Consider the following 22,779-nt stretch of genomic DNA (forward strand, 5'->3'; position numbering starts at 1 on the left):
GCAGGGCCAGAGCAGGACACGGGCTCTCCTGCCTCTCCCATCTACATTTTGTTCCTGCTGTGGTAAGATAATGCTTAAAATCAAGTTGGAAATGGTTAAAACTCAAAGTTAACTATGCAGTCATTTTTTTCTACTGTTTTCTTTTAAAATTTGCATGCAATATTTCACTGCCTCCCCTGACATGATCACTTCTCCAAGGCAAAGAACAAGGAGTGTGGTCTTGCAGGATGATGGCTCTGCCTGTAAAGCACTTACCTTGCAATCACAAGGACCCGAGTTCAATCCCTATGACCCACACATGCCTGGAACACACAGAAACATGTCTAGCAGAATGGCCGAGTCTTGAGATCCCAGTGCTGAAAAGGAGATACAGAGGGTCTTTGCTGAAAAGACAGTCTAGTCTAATTGGTGAGCTCCAGGCCAGTGAAAGAGCCTGTGTCAGAGAGGCAGATGGCTTTCCTGAGAATGACAACTGTGTTTGTCCTCTGACCTCTACATTCACATACATATGTGCCTCCATGCCTATGTGCACCTGCATGCATGCACGTGAGCACGTGCGCACACACACATATTAAAAAAGAACAAGAAGTGTGAAGAGCAAATGGGTCTGTTTGAAGCACCCAACATCGGCAGGTACAAAGTGTCTCAACCAAGTCAGATTGGCAAGACATGAGTCCTCGCTGACCGAGAAAGCAGAAGTTCTGTGTTTCAAAATGCTTCCTCTCCCATGGAAAAATAAACCTCTGATAAACTGTAAATACTTTACAATTCACCAAACTGCATTTCTAATTTAAGGGAGCTTCATTTATTTCTCTTTTGCTCCTGTCCATTCAGCTGTTGCTATCTTTACACCGCCATGGTGCTCGGTGTGGTAATCTCCATCGCCGTGGCCAGGGATGCAGATGCTAAAATGGGAACGTTCTTGGCATCGGTGGGCAGTGGCTCAGCTCTCTTAATTTCTGTTTCCAGGCTATACAGTTCGATCCAGAAACTCACCTGCCTACTGTTACCGACACGTGCACGGGCTGTACACTCTGCCTCAGCGTCTGCCCTATTATCGACTGTATCAGGATGGTTTCCAGGACAACACCTTATGAACCAAAGAGAGGCATACCCTTAGCCCTGAAGCCAGTATGTTAAGGTGATTTGGAAGGGAGTTGCTGTGAACTTTGATGTTACCGACATAGGCTGATCTTTAAACACAGCAATGAATAATCACTGTGGTCAGTTCTTTCCAAACTTTATAGCTATGCATATATAATTTCTAAATAAATGTCTAAATTGGAAAGCAATGTCGAATGCCGGTGACCAATTAATGGTCATAAAATGGAATCATTCTTTTCTGAGGTAGCTGGTGAGGAGCTGCGTACCCGTTAATTGGATGTGCTCCATCAGTTGTCTGCTGTGAAAAATTAACTTTTTCATGGCAATTAGTGTGACAATTTCTAAATTGCCCTATGCCGTGCTCATTCTTTGGTTTCTAATTGTAAGTGAAATGAACTATTTTGGAACAAAGTACAATTTCATATACAGGCAACCGTTTCCAAGGAAACACTTTGTAATTAAAAATTACCTGTAATTTTGACACCATTTCTAAGGACATGCAATTAACTCCATTAAGAACAACCGGAGAAAGTCAAGTCATTATTTACTATGACAAGGGGAACGAAACCTGAAAGAGGGTTTTCTAGAATTTTCTTAAGTCCCCTTTTGCTGAAGTAAGTCACTCTTTGGTGCGGGACACTGAAAGAGAGATTATGTCCTGACTAAAATGCTATTCACCACTCTTGCCTGAAATAGACGTCCAAACTGCTTAGGGATGGACCACATCTCATGTTTGCTTGACTACTGAAGCTATGTGCCTAATCAAGTAAGATATTAGGATGGATGTCTGGTTAAGGCCACACTTGCACTGTGCATGAACTCTTCTGACTGCTTTTCATAGTTACCTTCAGTAGGAGAGCAATTAATGTTCAAACAAGACTCAGGTTACACAGCACCGAGCCACAGGCTTCACCTTCAACAATAAAAAACATCATATCTGCAACTTATGTAATGAGAAGAGCCTTTCTGACTACTACTCTTTGCTTTGATGCTTACGTGATTTTAAAATTAATGAAACAGAAATGTGCATTTTTGATATTGATATTTTTTATTTCTTTATTTTCATAATCAGTAAACAGCATCACATTTATTCCTTCCTTATGGCACATTTTAATGTGAATCTATAGGAGGTAAATCAGAAAATGACAATCTGTGGCATATTTTCAGTGATAAATGTATGAGCTAGGAGTGCATTTTGATAAAAATCTGTATGAACAAATAATCACAAATAAAATTTTATGATCTATTTTCAATGTAGTTTTCTGTTTCATTTTTTTTTTCCAAATACACCTTCCTGTCAGGTATTTACATTTTGACATTAGGCAATTTAGGATTGGTTCTACATGAAATTCCATTCAAATTCTCTATGCATGTCAGTTAAAATTTAATGAAGAAAATGACTGTATTGTTTTCAAATGCTTCCTTTCCTGCCCTCCTTATCCCCATCCCCTACTGAATGCAACTCTACTCAGCCAAAACACTTTTTCCATAGACTTGACCAGGCATCTTGGAGTGGTTCAAGGTAACGACTCTTGGGAAATGACCTTCCTACCTGAAGCTGCTTCCCGCACCATGGGACACATGTGCCACTCAATATTACTCTTCATAAAGTTATACGGCATCAAAAATTTAGAAGAATGGATCTTTTAAGTCATTGTCACAAAAAAAAAAAGAGCATCTTCACTTTGGGAGTTGATAGTACTTGGCTAATAGATTCAGTTATGGAGGAAAACATACTGGAGAGCTACAGAGTTGCCATGATATGTGATTGGTGAGCATGAATGTAGAGAGAGAGCGAGAGATCAGGTGCACATGGGTGTGTGTGCCTGGGTGTAGGTTTCAAATGTCAACCGCAGACGTCCCTCCAAAGCTCTCTACATCACGTATTAATGCAGAGCCTCTCACTGAGAAATGAGTTGGAGCTCTCACCATTAAACTCTGTTGACTGGCCAGTGAGCCCCAGGGACCCCCTGTCTCCACCTCCCTGGTGCTGGGATTGCAAGCATTTACACCATGCTGAGATGTTGACTTGTTCTCTGTGAGTGAAATTTGGGTCCTCAAAAATTTTTTTTTGACAATCATTTTACTGACTGTGCTACCTTCCTAACTCCTAGTAACTCCTTTTTTACTGTGGGAGTTGATTAACCCTGCAGAAATATAATGATAGATATTACATGCATGTTTGCTGGGGTTCTCAAGATACTGCCTTCTAGGAAGGCATTCTGCCAGTACAGACCAAAGCACAGCTTCTGTGATCTCTCCTAAGAAAGAGAGCACATAGAGGTGTGATAGCTCATTCCTATTCTACTTTTGGAAACTATGAACAACCAAGGCATAAGCCTTAGCAACCCATGATTGAACACTGGTGTTGCTCCTGATTTACATTTCATTCTGATACGTTCCCTCACTAGTGGGCACTGAACAACCTTTCTTATCCATGCTGTTTGTGGAAAATGTAATTTACTTTGGCCTGCAGAGAGACTCTGAGCAGAATAAGAGGGGGAAAAAAAATCTCATTTTCTATCCAGCAAGAAACCACAATACAGTGGCCCAAAAATGTATCTTTGTAGCTCTTCTGAGTAGAATACAGGACCAGATCAGAAAAACTGGTTAGTATTTCCTATCTAGTGTCTAAGAAATTATATGATGTCCTACACATATGGTAGGTAGTTTTATGGGTCAGCTTGGCTTGACAATAAGACCCTATATGTGATCAAACTTTTTGTTTAGGTTTATAATTAAAATTGGTGGACCCTGAATAAAACTGTCTCCCAAAGCGTGAGAGGGCTCCATGTATGTGCCAAGGGCCTCAGTATAACAAAGCCCGCCCCCCAGAAGAGAGTTCTCCAGCACACAGCATTCATGCTTCATTCTAACTCCTCATCAGACTGAGTCTGAACTTGAACTTGACTTTTCACAGTCTCCAGCCTCAGTGTTGTGCTACCAGTTGAACTCAGTGCGTCACCATAATCGTGTGAGCCAATTTCTTAAAAGTATTTAACTCAATCCCATTGTTTCCATTTCTCTGCTGAACAATGTAACATCTCATTGAAATATATAGTGATCAGGGGTGGGGGCTATCATTTCTTCCCAAAATAAATGAAGATATATTTTCTTATTCAACCTAAGTAACTTTACTTGAAATTATCCATCTAATTTGTTGTGTTTCTAAGTGCACTGGCTTACTTCCATTATTCCTCCACCTGTTCCTCTAGCCCTTCATTCACTTCACAAATATCAAATAGCCACAGAGCACCAACAACTGGATTAGAGATAAGGATGTTAACTCAAATGATAGCTGTCCCCTGTCTTACCCATTTGGGTTGGTAAACTAAGTGGCTCACAAACAACAGAAAACTACTCTCACTATTCTGGAGAACACGGAAGTCTAAAATCAAAGAGTCAACAGAGTTAACAGCTGGCTAGTACCAACCAGTCTTCTAGTTCATAAATGTAACCTTTCACTGTAGCTTTGAATGGTAGAAAGCATGAATAATTCCTGTGGGGCTTCTTGTTAAAGTGTTCATCCCACATATGAATGCTTCACCCTCAGAACCTAAACACCTCTTGCAAAACCTGATACTCTGAAACTATCTCCTTAGAGATTCTAGTTTCATTTTATGCATTTGTAAGAGATATAGACAGTTCTACTCCCCAGATCCAAAGCATACATAGTGTGCAATGGACAAAGACTTATAACAGTGTTATGCTACGTGTGGCAGTAAGTGCTGGGAAAACAATCAGGAGAGAAGGGACATCAGAAGCATGTGCTCTTGACAAGGTGACAGTAAAGCCAGTCTTTGAGTTTATAAAAGAGAAAATATGGAGTAAGGAAAGGGCCTCTCAAGGAGTGAAACTACGGAAGGCCCAGTGGGAGAAAAGACTAGGATGTTCAGAAAATCATAAGAACTTAGAATTAGCTAGAACTAAACAAACATGGAGTTGGGATAAGGCAAAAAACTGGTACAGATTGCATTAGGATCCTTGAAGAAATCGGAGTTTGCTGTCTCTTCATTCTTCCTTTCAAAATTATGAAGTGTCTTCCATATGCTAAACCTTTCTGCCTGTCTGTGATTCAAGCGGTGAACAAGGCAGGTGTAGGTGCTGCCTTACTGAGCTTGCATCTCAGTAAATCACACAACATCAAGAAAGAAATGAAACAAAATATGGCAAGTGCTCTGACAGCAGCAAGGTCCTCAGACAGAGGCAAGAACATTAATGTTTAATTGAGTGAGTGGGTCAGTCTCCAGGACCCAGGGCTCAGGAGGAGCCAGACATGTTACAAAAAGAGGAGAGAGGATTCCAGAAAGAAACAAGCACAAAGATCATGAAGTACTGAAATTATGAAAAGAGTAAATGGATGTAAGGAAACAGAAAGGGATTACTGGTGTGTAAGCAGGTGTCCCTTAAGGTCTCTCCCCCTCCCACACCCTGGTGGTGGCTCTCCAGTTGATGTCTACACCTTTGCTTCTGAACTAGACTCCTGTTCAAGTACCTGGCCACCTGCAATGTTCAGGAATTTCAAACTCCAACCTAAAAAAAAACCAAACCTATTTCTGCCACTTTTGATGTTGCTTGCTCGCTTCCAATAAATCACAGTACCTAACAATTTGACCCCAAATATCTTTCCTAAGCCTTCTCTGACTTGCCGTTCTAAGAACTCCCGTGACTCCTTCCACCCTTATGCAGTGTGATGGTTAACGCTGCCAAAGTGATAGGATGGGTGATCACCTAAATGATAACCTCCAGGCATGTTTGAGTGAGTTTCTAGACTGGGCTGAGAAAACCCATTCCTAATGTGCACAACACTGATCCATGAGCTGGGATCCTGGGCTTAAAATGAGAGAAAAAGAGGAGAGAGAGAGAGAGAGAGAGAGAGAGAGAGAGAGAGAGAGAGAGAGAGAGAGAGAGAGAGAGAATGAAAAGTAAAAATAAACATTCGATTATTCATGCTAGACAAAAAATAAAAAAAAAAAACGGAAAGTTGCCTCACAATCTTGCCACCAAGCCTTCCACACCATGATGGCTTGTAACCCTCCTTAAACTATACTCAGAAATGGACCTGCTTCAGTTAGGGTTTCTATTGCTGTGATGAGCTACCACATCCAGGGCAACTTGAGAAGGAAAGGGTTTATTTCAGTCCATACTTCCAAGTGAGGGAAATCAAGGCAAGAACTCAATGAGAGCAGAAACCTGGAGGCAGGAGAAGAGGCCTTGGAGGAGAGCTGCTCACTGACTTGCTCCTCATGGTTTGTTCAACCTGTGTTCTTTGAAAGAACCACGAGCCCAGGTCTGGCATCATCCACAATGGGCTAGGCACTCACCTACTGACCACTAATTAGGAAAATGTCTTACAGTGGGGTATTATGAAGGCATTTCCACAGTTGTGGCTCCCTCCTCTCTGATAACTCGAGCTTGTGTCAAGTTGACATAAAACTAGCCCGCACAGACCATTCCTCTCCTAAGTGTTTATTGGTCACAGAAATAAGAGAACTCATAATCACCAAGGCTGACTTTTGTCTGGCATCTCTCTCCATCGCTGTCCTAAAAGTTCTTGTCAGCACCATGACAAGACTCTCAAACCACCATGGTAGCAACTGAAAATGAAAGTCTAGGATAGCTCTCACTGCCATTTCCACTGTATATGACTTGATCCATCCCTGAGCTCTACTCAATGAGAAATGTCTGTAGTTTATAAGACTCCCACTGTCCTATAATTTCATAGAACCCTAAACACTCAAGCCTCAACTTGTTTGTTTGTTTGTTTGTTTTTCAAGACATGATTTCAGTTGTCCTGGAAGTCACTCTGTAGACCAGGCTGGTCTCGAACTCACAGAAATCTCAATGACTCTGCCTCCCAAGTGCTGGGTTTACTGATATGTCCCACCACCCCTGGCCATCAAGACTCAAGTTCTAACCCATAAAATAGCTGCTTAAACAATTTTATCATCTTCTTAAGATCATTATAGGATAAAAAGACAACATGAAGATTAAATGTCTCACTGAACGTATATTCATTTTTTTTCTTGTTTAAGAAAAACACTCATTCTATGATGCCTTGAAACAAAGAAATTGTGGTGAAGATACAACTAACTCAGTGAGGTCCTGGAAGTGCAAACATAAAGACCTGAGGTCTTGCCTTCAAAACCCACCTAAACCAATGTCAGGCGTGGTGAAAGTCACTTGCAGTCACAGCCCTGAGGAGGCAGAGATGACGTATCTCTGAGGCTCAGAGGCTCACTGGCCAACTGTCTGAGCCTATTTGGTGAACTCCAGATCAGTAGGAAACAGTGTCTTAAAATGAAGATGGACAATACTAGAAAAATGACACCAGAGGTTGATACATGGACACAGCTGTGCATATTCACATGCACACACACACACACACACATGTTCATGCCCATGTAAGCTTTGAATATAAACATATTCCTAAGTGTAGTGTGATTGTAAGATCAAAATATTTATGCCAAAATTTGTTGTAAATCCTGCTTTTTGCCTCTTTCATAAGAATCTAAACATGTCTTTACTTTAAAAGGTTTATACTGGTGTTAATCTCATCAGGTCATACTTTGCAGGGAGTAGAGAGTTTCAACAATAACGTTATAAAGCTTGGCATTATTAAGACATTATCTAGTATTGTTGTGTGAGACAAGCAGGGACTTATTTTATATTAAGCACCGTAGTGAGAGCTTTGTGATTACAATAAAATCACTTCAAAATATATGCTGACTTTGTACAACATTAAGGAAAAAACATTATGTGTAGAGGTTAAGAATGCTTATATATATATACATATATATATATCACATTTTAAATTCAGGAATAGAATTTCTAACATTGTTTTACAATTCCCTTGACAAAAACAAATGCAAAATGGAAATATAAAAAGGACTTCTCATTTAGCCACCCAGTAACTTAGTCATATAGGGGATATTAACCCCATTTCATAAAACCAAGACTCGGAGAGTTTCCATATCCTCTCCAAGAGAATATGGCTTGTATCTGTATCCAGCTCTGTCATTGTCTGCTGACAGACCACAGTGCACACTTGGTGTCTTCACACAAGGTGCTGGTAACACGTGGAAAGGCGCCTCTTGACTTACACAGAGACTGTGAGAGCCTGGTGGCATTGTCTACTGAATGCTGGAAGTTGGATATGTTAACTAGATCCCCAAGCCTCCATTGTCTCACCTATAAAATAGAAAACATACCTACTTTCCACCTACTATGCTAGATGTTGTAATTGACATTGCTATTATTTATGGATTTGGAATTTCAAATATGCTTTTTAAAACCATAAGCTGTTATTGTCAGATTCACATGAAGATGTCAGAACTTCTGAACTGGCATTTGTCACAGCCCCATGCATGAAATGTAGTGGAACGACCAAGAGTGTTTTTGTTTTGTTTTAAAAATGGGTGAATTGGGGGCAGGATGGACGGTGAGAATCATGAAAGAGATTTCTTGATGGGGGAGTCATTTGGGAGTTAGGGAGAAACCTGGTGCCAAGGAAACACCCAGGAATCCACACGGATGACCCCAGCTAAGACTCCCAGCAATAGTGGAGAAAGTGCCTGAGCTGGTCTTCTCCTGTAATCAGATTGGTGACTATCTTAATTGTCATCATAGAACTTTCAACCAGTAACTGATGGAAGTAGATGTAGAGAACCACAGTCAAGCCTTGGGCCAAGCTCCAGGAGTCCTGTTGAAGAGAGAGAGGAAGGATTGTGCAATTTGGGGGCAAGGATCAAGTGTCAAGATCATGGCAGGGAAACACAATACTGTACAATAAAGGAAATTCTGGAGGCATCACAATTCCTGACTTCAAATTCTACTACAGAGCTACAGTACTGAAAAAAGACTGATATTGGCATAAAAACAGACAGGAGGACCAATGGAACTAAATCAAAAACCAGGATATCAATCCATACACCTATGAACACATGATTTTTGACAAAGAAGCAAAAAATATAAAATGGAAAAAGCATATTCAACAAATGGTGCTGGAATAACTAGATATCAGTGTATAAAAGAATGAAAATAGATCCATATCTATTGCCAGGCACAAAACTCAAGTCCAAATGGATCAAAGACCTCAACAAAAAACCAACCACACTGAACCTCATAGAAGAGAAAGTGGGAAATACAGTTGAACACATTGGCACAGGAAATCACTTCCTAAATATAACCCCAGTAGCACAGACACTAAGGGAAAATATTAACAAAAGGGACCTCCTGAAACCGAGAAGGTTCTGTAAAGCAAAGGACACAGTCAACAAGACAAAATGGCAGCCAACAGAATGGGAATAGATCTTCACCAACCCCACATCAGACAGAGGGCTAATCTCCAAAATGTACAAAGAACGCAAGAAATTGGTCATCAAAAGAACAAATAATTCAAAAAAAGTATGTGTTGTATAGACCTAAACAGAGAACTCTCAACAAATGAATCTAAAATGGTTGAAAGATACTTAAGGAAATCTTCAGCATCCTTTGTCATCAGAGAAATGCAAATCAAAAAAACTCTGAGATTCCATCTTATACCTGTAAGGATGGCCAAGTCAAAATCACTTATTGCAATTTATGCTGGAGAGGATGTGGAGTAAAGGAAACACTCCTTCATTGCTGGTGGGAATGCAAACTGGTACAGCCCCTTTGGATATCAGTATGGCGATTTCTCAGAAAATTAGGAAACAACCTTCCTCAAGACCCAGCAATGCCACTTTTGGGTATATACCCAAAGGATACTTAATCATACAACAAGGACATGTTCATAGTAGCATTGTTTGTCATAGCCAGAACCTGGAAACAATCTAAATGCCCCTAGACTGAAGAATGGATAAGGAAAATGTGATACATTTACACAATGGAGTACTATACAGTAGAAAAAATAATGACATCTTAAAACTTGCAGGCAAATGGATGGATCTAGAAAACGTTATATTGACTGAGGTAACCCAGACCCAAAAAGTTAAATATCATATGTATGCACTTATAAGTGGCTTTTAGACATAAAGCAAAGGAAAACCAGTCTATAGTTCACAATCCTAGAGAACTTAGACAACAAAGAGGATCCTAAGAGAAACATACATGGATCTAAACAACATGGGATATAGAAAAAGACAAGATCTCCTGAGTAAACTGGGAGCATGTGGACCATGGGAGAGGGTAGAAGGGAAGGGGAGAGAAAGGGAAAAATGTGGAGAAAAATATATAACTCAATAAAAACAATTTTAAAAATAAGAGTAAGGCAACCCATTCCAACAAAACAGCTCTAGTAATAATATATAACATGTGTATTATTTATGAAGTCAAATGTGACTAGGACAAATGTGCGTACAAAGTATGTCTGTGGAAAATATAAATAAATATAAAATAGTCTTATTCTGCATTCTCAATGTGTGAGTTATTTACTTCCATGTGACAGACCGAGAAGGAAAGACAAAACTGTGAAGCTTAGTAAACTTGACTTTTAGGAGACTCCTTCCCTGTTGGGTCCTTTTTTCTTTTTGAGTTTTTATATTTTGGACTAATATGGTATTTGAGGTTGCACTATTCACTTTTATTTAACTTTAGGCCTGACAAAAATCATATGATTATGTTATCTGAAAGGCATTGTTCTTAGAGGTGAGCTTGCTACCTGGCAGGGTCTGGTTTACTTTTAACTATCTCAAGTTAATCCAATTGACAGGGAAGCTATTAGATTCACTAGTATCTGCCCAAAGCTAAAACATTTTCCTGTTTCTCACAGATGCGCATGATTCCAGAAACAACCTGCCAAGTGAAATTTGGATCTGGTCCTTAATGACTCTGGGATGCCCTTGTCGTCTATAACTTTCCCCTTTGTTAATTGATATGGCCATTCTTATGGAATAATATGCATTCTTTCCTTCAATGTTAAGAATTATAAACAACATCTTTAAGTTGGATGGTCTCATTGGAAACATGATATAATCTATACAGCTTATTAACCTTCACGGTACCTCCCCTTGTGTCTATATTTATTACCCTTGCATGTACTATAAACTACTGTGTTATAAAGGAGTCCAGGTCATTTTATCACTGGCTGAGAGTCAATAGCACTGAGTCATGCAGATTTAAGGAGCCACACCATTATTTACCTACAGATTGTATTTACTTCTTTTTCCTACGGTGTCTTCTGCTCTCTGTAAGAGGCGTCTGTGTCATCCTGCCTTCCTGTCAGCCTGACCGCCTGATTCCGCTATCACTGACAAATTCACAGTTAGAGATTATAGGTCGCTTTCAAAGATTTGCTTTAGTCAGCAATTAATCGATCAAGATTTCCTTTCTTACCAATAATTTTCCTTTAGGAGACTCTATTGAACATGCGATTTCTGTGCCTATTGAAGATGTCAGTCTTATCTGTCCTTCACGGCTTTCCTTGGAATCTGTCCCCTTGGTACTTAGGCATATGTCTACGATATATCAGCAAATAGATGAACACATATTCATAACTATTAAAATTTAAGAATAGGAAAAAGACTAGATAGGAATATTTTTCTTAAAACATAAGAATCTGAGTGGAAGATACGAAACTGCCAATTCACTTTTTTGCTTACTTCTTCCATTTTAAGAGGTATTTGAGGATAAGAGAAAGCGATTAAAGGACTTGAGACAAGAGTTCAGGAAACTGATCATGAATATTAATTAATAACTAATTAATTAATATTAATGCTCCACCTTCTGTTTTGCAGTATTTGGGCAACTACATCTTGTATACTTTATAGGATCTAATGTTTTGCGGGACTGTGGCTGACACGTTAAAGGGACAAAACACCTGAGATGAGTGGCCTGAAAGGATGAAGGACTGAGTTTTGCTCTCAGTCTCAAAGATTTTAGTTCATGACTATTTGTTTCTATCAGTGTTGGACCCAGATGGCACAGAGCATCTCGGCAAAAATGATATGGTGTGTCTGTTTACATGACTGCTGGGAAAGCTGGGAGAGCAAGACAGAAGAGGAAACAAAAGATACATCTTTAATCCCAGCACTCGGGAGGCAGAGGCAGGCGGATCTCTGTGAGTTCGAGACCAGTCTGGTCTACAGAGCTAGTGCCAGGACAGGCTCCAAAGCCACAGAGAAACCCTGTCTTGAAAAACAAAAAACAAAAAACATAATCCAAATATTCTCTTAAAAGACCTTTTCTCAGCCGGGTGGTGGTGGCGCATGCCTTTAATCCCAGCACTCGGGAGGCAGAGTCAGGCGGATCTCTGTGAGTTCGAGGCCAGCCTGCTCTACAAGAGCTAGTTCCAGGACAGGAACCAAAAGCTATGGAGAAACACTGTCTCGAAAATAAAAAAAAAAAAAGACCTTTTCTCCTTCAACTAGAATCTGCCTCTTAAAGTCTCCACTTCCTACCAATAAAGCACCCAGTTGGCAAATGGTTAGCTCAAATGTCTTTGACCGGCACTTAAGAGCCAAACCACATTGACGAATATATGAGGTTGGTTGAAAGTAGGAATGATAGTTTGTTTCTGTTTGAGATTAGAAGCACAAATAATTATGTAACAATCCAGAGTCTGTCCAACAATCTTGCTGTTGAGTCCAACTTAGCAATAGGGACTCCATTTTCACCTGGGCTGCCATCTCAATAGTGGAAGTTGATTACCCCATAAACCTTATTTTACGCCAGATTTCTAGGAAATGACCAAGAAACAACCTAACCACAAACATCCTGCAAGGCTCAAGCAACCTCGTGTAATGGTTTGATTCTGAAATAGCCTGCAAATGTGGCTAAAGGCTCCGTTTTCTAGCTGCTGGTGTGTGTTGAAAGTCCTCTGCTCACAAGGCCACCGGAGCATTGCTACATTGGAAGAGAGATAATTTGATGTCTCTGTTGGGAAAGGATGGAGACTTAGGAGGTGGGATGCATTTGGAGGAGGTGAGTTACTTAGGGTGTGCTTTTAGAGGGCGTATGTTGTCCCTGAGCTCTCTGTGTCTTGCGTCTTCCCTGCCTCTGAAGTTTTCTTTGACATGCGCCACAAGCATGATGCTCTGCCTCACCCTACGCTCAAAGCAATGGGCCAGCTGGCTCTCTACAGCTATGAGCCAGAATAAACATCCCTGCTTTTGAATGACTTAACTCACGCATTTGTCTCACCAATGAAATCCCAGAAAATGCACCTTCTGGATTCCTGCTATGAACAAATTTGGCTGAATAGATGGACCAAAAAATATAATTATAATAATAATAATAATAATAATAATAATAATAATAAATCTATCCCACTTCCTTCTTCCCATAATTTTGCTGATTCCCGTTGATTCTACTTTGAAGTAAGTGTCTCCATGTCTACTTTTGTCTCACTGTCCTATCTCAGGTCTTTATCTGGGAATTAAAAGAGATTAATTTTAAGCTCTTTTTTGTTTCTAAGTGTTAAGACACTAGTTTGCAGATAGAAAGAAAACGCCTAAAGCGCCCACTTACATGATCTCCGAATTACAGAGTGGCATCCATGTGCTGACAATAAACAGCAGAGATCGCAGGTGGAAGGGATAACAAATACTGAAAGGCAAAGTCAAATAATTTCCTACAAAATGTTTTTGTTTTCTGTGGTAGCTCTTTCTGTAAATATACCTTATAAATACTTAGCACACGAGGTGCTTTTTTGGTGAACTGCTTTCTTTCATTCAATATCATCTTTAGGAGAGATGTTTGTATCCACAAATACAGCATTCACCAGGACATTTTCAATAATGTGCCAGCCCTCCTTCATGAATATGGCATAAGTTTGTATTTTTCTTATTGTGGAAAAAATGTGGGTTACTGTGATTTTTTGCTATTGCAAATAATCATGTCATAAGTATTCATACGTGTGCCTTTTCTCATGTAAACTTAAATACTTATTGAATAAATAGCTGTGTGTAAAATTAAAATGTTGCAGGTATTGGACATGATCAGCTTTATTTGTATTACCTCTGGTCATCAAGTTATAGGAAACGAAAATGTAGTCATTTTAAAAATGAAATCTTGATTGAGATGCAACTCTCCTGGAGACCATAGAAATCTGAGAAAAACAAAACAAGACACTGTAGCAGATAGAAAAGTCTACATCTGACTGGTCCCTAGCCAGACTGTGTGACTGAGCTGTTAGCAAAACTTAGCATGCACGTTTCACGCTGAGACAAATGAGAAATGAAGTACTCTTAATGTTCACGTATTGTAAGAGGTTTATTTATTTAGCAAAGGAAGTTTATTAACTTCGGAATCAAGTGTGTTGTAATGAACAGATGACTGTTGATTTCAAGACTGAGAAAGTCCTCTCCTCCAGCATCACATTGTTTCCGTCCTCTCAAAATTCATACGTGGAAATCCTATCCCTCTGTGGCAAGGAGATTCAGAAGATGCTATTGTGAGAGACCATGGGTGATCCTAACATATTCTAACGGGATTAGAGTCCTCATTTTAGAGACCCCAGGGAGCTCATTTGCCCTTTCCACTATGTGAGACACAGCAAGAAAACAGGATCTATGAACCAAGATTCATGCCTTTCCTGAAACTTCAGGCACCTTGATCTTAGCCTTCCAGCCTCCAAAACTGGAAATATATTGCAAGGGGTGTCCCAGAATATGATGTCTTATTACACTGACCCAAATGGACTAAGACACCTCCTCTTAAAGAAGATGCTCATGGGCACAAGGAACTTGTCTGACAGTTGACATCTTAACAAAATTTGTTTGGTTCATCAATATTAAAGAAAACTGTATCTTGCATGTTCCTATTAAATCAACCATTCTTTCTAAGAAGTATCTCATTGACATGTAACTATTTCATGCATTCGGAGTCTGGTATGATAATTAAAGACATGCATACAACGTGACCAAGTGAGGGAAATTGCCGTTTCATCTCCTTTAGCACTTACTATTTCTTTGTGTTCCAAACCTTTCAGCTGTTTACAAAGGATGCTTTTTTGTGAATTATGTTTATCCTACTGTGCTCTAAAACCTTAAAGACCCCACGCTATACCCACTATTGCCACCTATGTTCTCCTCCTGACCCTTCTGAACTCTTAGTGGTCACAATTCTTCTCTCTATGTATATAACATAGATAGCTTAAACTTGGTCACGTGAGCAAGCCAGCCATGTTTACAGCCAACCACTAGATGCTCAGAAATCAACGCCCTTCCTCCCCACAATTCCGATAGCAGAGCTGATTCCCTCTTCTCCAAGTGATAATTTATTAAACACGCTCAGGTGAGAAGACTTCTCACATTACCACAAAGTTGTTGCAATGCATGGAATACATTTAACTTCCACATCAATCTTATCAGCTAGCTAACTTACATTCTTTGCGCACGCAGAACCTGCTCACTAAGATGGACTCATAAGACAAAGTATGATGAGGAATGTGGCAACCTAAAGTCTACTCAGGGTACTGTTCTATCATCTCAAGCAAGAGATCCTGAGTGCCTCAACTAGTAAGACAGCATCTAGTGAGGTTTGTGAGGAAGGAAAGAATAAGAAACGTTTATCAAGAGACTTAAGAATGAAAATATATATTTATTAAGAATCTAACAGATATCAGTTACTGTATGAACTAATGATAAAATACCAAGAATACATTATATACTTCCAATAAAGTATTGAATATGATATTATAAAGATATGGATATTGCTAAAAGCACCCCGAGGCCCATCAGCAGGATACAATGGATATTTCTTAGAGCATATATTCTATTACCATGTGAAATGAGGTTGTAGAAAGAAATTTAGTTTACTGCTTCAGAATATGAACTCTGGGGTCAAGCTCCACGGGTTTAAATCCTAGCTCAGCCTCTTGCCATATTTCCCTGTGAAAAGCGCTTAATAATTTAAACCTCAGCTTTCTTAGTTGTTAAGAGGAACGGGATGGAGGCTTCTGCTAACAACTAACACATAAACAGCTGTCACGACATGTCGACTGCTTTCCAAGTACTTCATATCCAAACAGCCTTTTTGTAAGCACTGTGACATAGGCTTGAAGATGACAAAATGGTGAAACTGAGAGATCTGGAGCAAACTGCACAGGCCACACTTCTGTATGCGGTGAAACTAGCACACACGAGGCCATACAGTCTGCCCGTGAGTGCTCACTTATGAGCACTACACCCCTATCTCTAGTGCCAACTGGCCTGCATTGTTGTGCAGACCAAAGCTGATGACTGTGTAAAGTCCTTAGAACAGTGCTTGCACATGGGTCATGCTCAGTATTGGGCTGATGATACGGTTACGATGTGAGGTTCGATGTTCAGAACTACTGGCTAAGCGGAATGGTGTGGCTAGGAGAAAGAGAACGCCTTATCCAAGGACCAAGCCTCCATTCCCAATGTCTTTAATGCGGGCACTGGCTTTGCCTACACCAAGTTCATGGCAGGCCTCCTTGCATGGGAAATTTGAGCTGGGCAGAGAAGAGGGTTTGGAGCCAACTCTTCAATAACTGTTTTCTGAGGACTCCCTGCAGACTGAGCCTTGTGTTGGAATTCATGGAAGATCCAGTCTGAAGTCATCTTTTTAAACTAAGAGGGCTGGTAAATAGTTCAGGTCCTAGTGACACATTTCCAAGCATTGAATCCTAGCTGTGCCAGTTAGCAGCTGAGGACTTTGAGAAAGTCGCTTTGCCATTTGTCTTCACGGCCCTTGTCTCTAAAATAGCAAAAGAAGAGAGATTTCATGGAGTCGGTGCAGAAAAAAACATCACACACAGGCCCAGAGTGAGGAAAATATCCTACCTCTGGCCTCCATGTGCACAGGCATGCCTGCACATAGCCAGTATATCCACCTCACTCCCCACCTTCCCCCACACACACCATAAATGTGCCTTACACTTAGTCCCAGCTTGGTTCTCCACCCACTTTTTTTTTTAACCTAAATTTATATCCTTGGCACCGCTCACCAGTACTGGAACAACTGCTTAATCGGTTACGTATCAATCACTTCTTCTATGTATCCTTCCTTCCTTCCTTTCTCTCAACAAAATTCTTAAACATTAATTTTATACCAAAATCTAATGGGTGTTTGACCATGAACTGTGTCCTCAGCGTGCATTCTACTTCATCTCATTCTCAGAGAAAGTTCCTTGTCTTTCTTCAGAAACTGCCTCCAGTAGCTGGGCTTCTTCTCCCAGGCCATGCCCAACAGTAAGAATTAATCATTTCTTCTTGAGTGTACCTTTAGCTTTTATGTATCTGACAATTTGTGTTCAGTGTTCCAGTTTTAAATGTCCTCAACCACTGGCAAGCCTTGGTGATAGTGATCTCGGTGCACAATAAATTATTTTATAATAGTTTCGTAGAGCTTATAAATCACACAATGGTATCTCTAGGGTGTGATTCTGCAGCTTGAGCTCATTGACAGGGAGGCAGACATCACCTCCTCAACTGCTGGCACCCAAGTCCTGTGAACAGTCACCCTCCTTCAGACTTTACTCCAACTCCATGCAATTTCTATTCTACTTCAGACCTCCATGGATTCACCTATTCCAGACATTTGTATTAATAAAAATACACAATACTTGCCCTGTGTGAGTGATTGCTTTCATTCTGCATAGTAGTGTCAATGCCTATTCATGTAGTAGCAGATTTCAATACTATTTGCCTTTGAGGGTGAATAATATCCCGCTACATAGATATAATGTCAACATTTGCCTATCTACAGGTTGATAGACATTGAATTACTTTCATGTTTTGGTTAGCATGAATGAAGCTCCTACAGATATTCATAATATAAGTTTCGTGGTGGACACGTTTTAAGTTCTTGGGTAGGTGTGATATCTATGAGTCCACTTAATGAGACACGTGGTAACTCCATGTGTTATCTTCTAAAGGAGCACTGGGCTGTCTGCCGAGCAACAACAGCATCTTGTGCCATCACCAACAGTATATAAAGGATGCCTCAAACCTTTACCAGCCTTTGCTGGCTATTTGTTCTCTAAATTGTAGCCATCTGTATAATATAAAATAGTTCTTCACTGCATCTTTGATTTGCATTTACTTAATGTCTTATGATCTTTAAGATAAGCCATCTACTGATACGTCTTTTCTAGAAAAAGGTCTGTTGATAGTCTCTCCTGTGAGGATTAGCTCTAATTGTCAATTTGACACAATGTAGAATCACCTGGGAAGAAAGTCTCAATGGGCGATTGTCTAGATCAGGATGACTTCCCGGGCAGGCCTGTTGGGGTTTGTCTTGACTACATTAATTGATGTGTGAAGACCCAGCCCACTGTGGGCAACACCATTCCCTGGATGTGAGTGGAGAAAGCAAGCTGAGTACCAAGCATGCACCCATGCGTTCATTTTTCCCCCATTCTCCAAGGTAAATGTGACCTACTGTTTTAAGTGAATGCCACTGAAGGCCTCCTTCCTGTGATGTACTGAAACCAGGGATTTTGAATGAAACACACTATTTCATCTTTAAGTTGTTTTTGCCAGGGTATTTGGGTGCAGTGACTAGAAGGGAAACTAAGACCAAAGGGGAAAAAAAAACACCAAGGGTACATACACTCTCATATATGAGCATATGTGCGTATACATACATATGGACCTGCACACAGAAAAAACATGCATACAGAGATGCAAACCACAATACGTTGCTATTTTCTTTCTTTAATCTGACAATGTATTTATGGACAAGCACATATCTTCAGTGTTTGGTACTTCTGCTTCTCTATCTACAAAACAACATACATAGGGATTTCTCCACTGTGGCAAGTTAAAAATCCTCTAAAATTTCACCTGTAGGTATCTGAATTTTTGTTGTTGCTGTTGTTGTTACAGAATGAAACGTCCTGGATGCTAGTACCCATCTTGACGCACACTCCCATCTTGCTGACGACCTGTGGAAGGCAAGTGCCCTGCCAGCATCTGGCTACCTGGCAGGCTCCAAGGGCATCTGGGGAGGAAACCTCGGAGTTGCTTCTGCGTCTTCCACGTAATTAGCCTGTTTATAGGCCGTCTGGGTTGCTCTGATTTCACCGTCGCCATTTCTTGCTTTCTGAAGATTTTCTCTGTGTCTCTTCCTGTGGGGGCTAACAATCATTAATAAGGCCTTCCTTAGTCAGGGACACTGGCTTCTTTAATGTGTCTGGCAACTATCTGCCCCCCTGCATGTATCTCATTATGAAGCACCCTACAGACCAAAGAAGGGCGGTATTTAGATTTGATAATGCTGTCATCAAATTAGCAGGCCTCATTAGAAGGAAATTACAGATTTGGGGCTCCCTAATATAATAGATTCGTAAAGCCCCATCCAAAGAATTACAAAGCCTCCTCAAAGAGAACTATTACAAGAGGAACGTTTGCATTTCTACAAAGCTCCCTCAGATGGGGAGGCATGCAGAAACATCAGAGCCTAGCCTTACTTGAGTATCTGTGCCCCACCACCTACCCGTATAGACCAATGAGGTCACAGGTACATTGTGAAATCACCTTCAGGGGCTAATGACCCCTCAGTGCAAGCCTAACCAAGAAGCAGCTGATTCAAAACAACCAAAGGAGGATTGTGTCTGTGCTTTTTATTTACTTTGGTTTGTTGAGGAGAAACAGATGGACATGCATACAGGTGCCCTCAGAGACCAGGAGAGGGAGTCAGGTCCCCTGGAGTTGGAATTGCAGGTGGTTGTGACCCACTAGGCATGGGTGGAGGGGTGCTGAGAACCTAATTTCGGCTGCAAGGTCAGCAAGTGCTTGTCACCACTCCATGTCTCCAGCCCCGGCAGCTCTTTATTTCAACAGTATGTGTTTCCTTATTTTACACCCCAACAACACGGTCCCCTCCGTGGCCTTCTATCAGGCATCCCACTGCCCAGCGCATTCATTGGTCGGTTCCAAGAGAAACTATGTATTCTCCCATCCAACTGGGTTCTAGCCGGCTGGTTCTTGACATCATCAACATGCCCCAATTCTCTCCACTGACAAGTAGCCACGCTTATCTGGCCTAGTTTTACTGTGGAACTGTTTCGTTCCATGGGGAGTTTGTTTGTGTCTCCGGGCAGGAACATTTTCTTTACTTCTCGTGTGTGACCCTGGGGCTTGGAGCTGTGTGGGTAAACCATAGACAATAGCTAAATATTTTTATTTGACTAATTGTTGTCAACCTGATATACCCTAACCTTAGAAAAGTACAAGGTCTACTAAAATAGATGTTTTGCTTGGGGGGAAAGAGCTGGGGGAGGGGGGAACCTAAGGTGAAGAAGCACATTTACCATTAGACAATTAGCAAGTCACCTGGAGTCCACCCCTTAAAGCAGCTTAGTTTTCCAGGTAAACAAAGGCAGAGGCCTCAGGAGGGGCCAGCTGCCACACAAAACACCCCTACGTGGTGGGCTCAGTAGCTTCATCTTGCTAGCCAATTGAAGCTCCTCATCTTCCAGGCAAACTCCTACTACGTACTCCACACACAGTTATGTGAGCCAAATGCACATGGAGTATCGAAACAGCCAAGAGCCTTAAAGATGGATGCCTTCTGATCGCTCTATGCCTTCCCTGGGTTAGGAAATTGGGAATCATCTAAGGAGAGCTGACGGCATGGTTGCGTTCTTCACTCTCCGTTTCTACATCAAGTATGGGGTCTGCCACATCAATGGCAAAAATGGGAATCACAGTAAAATGTGGTAATAGAAGCAATTTCAGTACTACATAATAATAAAAATAATTGCTAATATCCATCGATCCACTTTACTGTACTACACCCTTATTTACAGTCTTCCATTTTTATTTAAAACAAATGAGGTGGCAAAAACCCTAGGGTGGCCTCCCTCCCTGCCTTCACCAGATAGAGATGCCAAGGCACAATTTACAAATTCAGAGATCCGCAAAGTCCCTGATTTCGCTTAACAGATGATGGCGCTAAGCTTCAGGTCTCTATTAGTTCTTAATCACTGGGGGAGAGAATTCCACACTAGAGTTTCTTCTCTTCAAATGCCCTCTACATCCACTATTGAGTTTCCAGAAATAGGCTCTCTCTGTTCCCCCAGCAGACCCAATCCCTCAGGCTTGTCCCTAGCACTGCAACAGAACACCAGCTACAGCCCTTTTTCCCCCTCTCCACGCCTCCTGTGGATTCTTCCGGCCCTCCCCAATTGTCACTGTGTCCTAGCCCCCCAGCTTGAGAGAATATTGCCTTCTCAACCATGGGCCACACCTGCCAGAAGACCAGGTAGTCTGCCTGCAGACCTTCTCTGCCCCATCTGGTCCCTTCCACCCTGCCCATGCCTGCTATGGATCCCACAGACCATCCCCTCATGACCTCCCAGAAATTAAGCACCTAGACCTATAATCACCCCAAAACCAGATACCTAGACACCAGTATAAAAACACAATCAATAACAGACAAGACGACATTTCTCCAGGAGAGCCCAGCTATCCCACCACAGCAGGTCCTGAAGCACAAGGGCAGAAAGGCTATAGACATAAAAATAATAGAAGTCACCTTTCCCCCGGGTAAGTTATCTATTCTCCCAGGACTTCCTAACTGTGTGGAGAATATTTCTGTCCACTTCAAAGCCTTTCCAAGTAAGTAAAAAAAAATGCAGAGAAATTCCATTATTGTCTCCACAGACTTGCTGCCTCCCTTCTTAGCAACCTCGGAAAGACATAGGAAAGCCTGAAACATAAGTTCTGTTGCTTGAGGGAAGTCAACAACGGGCATCTTGTCAATAGCTTAAGGAGTGATGTGGAGCTAGCTATGGGCATTCAGTGAGCGCGGATCAGGTAAGGGACTGACTAGATTATGTAGTGGTCCCACTTCAACCAAACACAAGTGAGCAAGAAATCTGTGCTCTAAAAATGATCTCCTACTGTCTGAAATTGCCACACTTCAATGTATACATAGCTATCCAAGGATAATTATTTACCCTCAAAATGTAATTCAGTGTAAAACAACGTTTGCAAAAATTCTCACCTTTTGAAGAAATTTAAAATAAAATGCGGTAGTGCAAAAACCTAATTTTTTTGTACTGTTTTGCACTGTTTAAAAAGCTATCAATGTTCAATTGGGCAATTAGTCCTAAATATCACACACACACACACACACACACGACTTATACTACTTACACATGGATGGTTGGGTGCTAGGTGTTTTCTTTAGAATTCTTGCAACCAACTCTTTCTGTTTCTCCTTATCAGGAAAGAAACAAAGACTGAACATAGTAACCAGCTGAGAGTCCACAAACAGAGCAAACAAGCATTGTGGGCAGCAATGACATATGGGCTTTCTGGAAGCCTATGTTTCACAGGAAGTTAGTTAATTGCATCATGCATATTAGGGCTGGAGGATGAAATCATCCAATCTGATTTCATGGATAATGGCATTGTTGTCTTGATTCAAATGTCCAAGCAATGAATATGTAGCATCTGTGTAAGGAATGACCACAGTCTTGATAATAATTAAGATACTTCTAAATGACTTGAGATAGGATCCAATCATCTCTAGTAAGGGGGAAAAATAGTGGCAGAGCCAGCCACATGAGGGGGCGTTCTCTCATCATTTCTAACCGCTTATAACATGAAGAAAATAACACAGATTTTAGGAGAGCACACCCTATGCCTTTCCTCTAAAGATCCATGGGCTCTTTGGGAAACACAGACTATGGTCTCATCTCACATTGGTTTAGCTATTTCACGAAAACCACTGTGCTACAAGCACTTCTCAGTCTTCCATGAAATCTTAGCTTATTTT

The 22,779-nt window shown here is 40.9% G+C and overlaps 1 protein-coding gene across 1 annotated transcript in view; it reads left to right on the forward strand.

The window, feature by feature from the left end:
• Dpyd (dihydropyrimidine dehydrogenase) overlaps nucleotides 1-2,357 on the forward strand; it is a 752,991-nt gene extending 750,634 nt beyond the window's left edge. Inside the window, exon 23 of the mRNA XM_050160025.1 lies at nucleotides 970-2,357. Coding sequence (XP_050015982.1) covers nucleotides 970-1,140 — 171 coding nt within the window. The 3' untranslated portion in view covers nucleotides 1,141-2,357. The remainder of the gene's footprint in view (nucleotides 1-969) is intronic.
• The last annotated feature ends 20,422 nt before the right edge of the window (nucleotides 2,358-22,779 follow it).

This window comes from Alexandromys fortis, unplaced genomic scaffold (assembly GCF_014885135.2).
Source record: "Alexandromys fortis isolate MF-2015 unplaced genomic scaffold, M_Fortis_MF-2015_v1.1 scaffold_19, whole genome shotgun sequence".
Taxonomy (NCBI): Eukaryota; Metazoa; Chordata; class Mammalia; order Rodentia; family Cricetidae; genus Alexandromys; species Alexandromys fortis.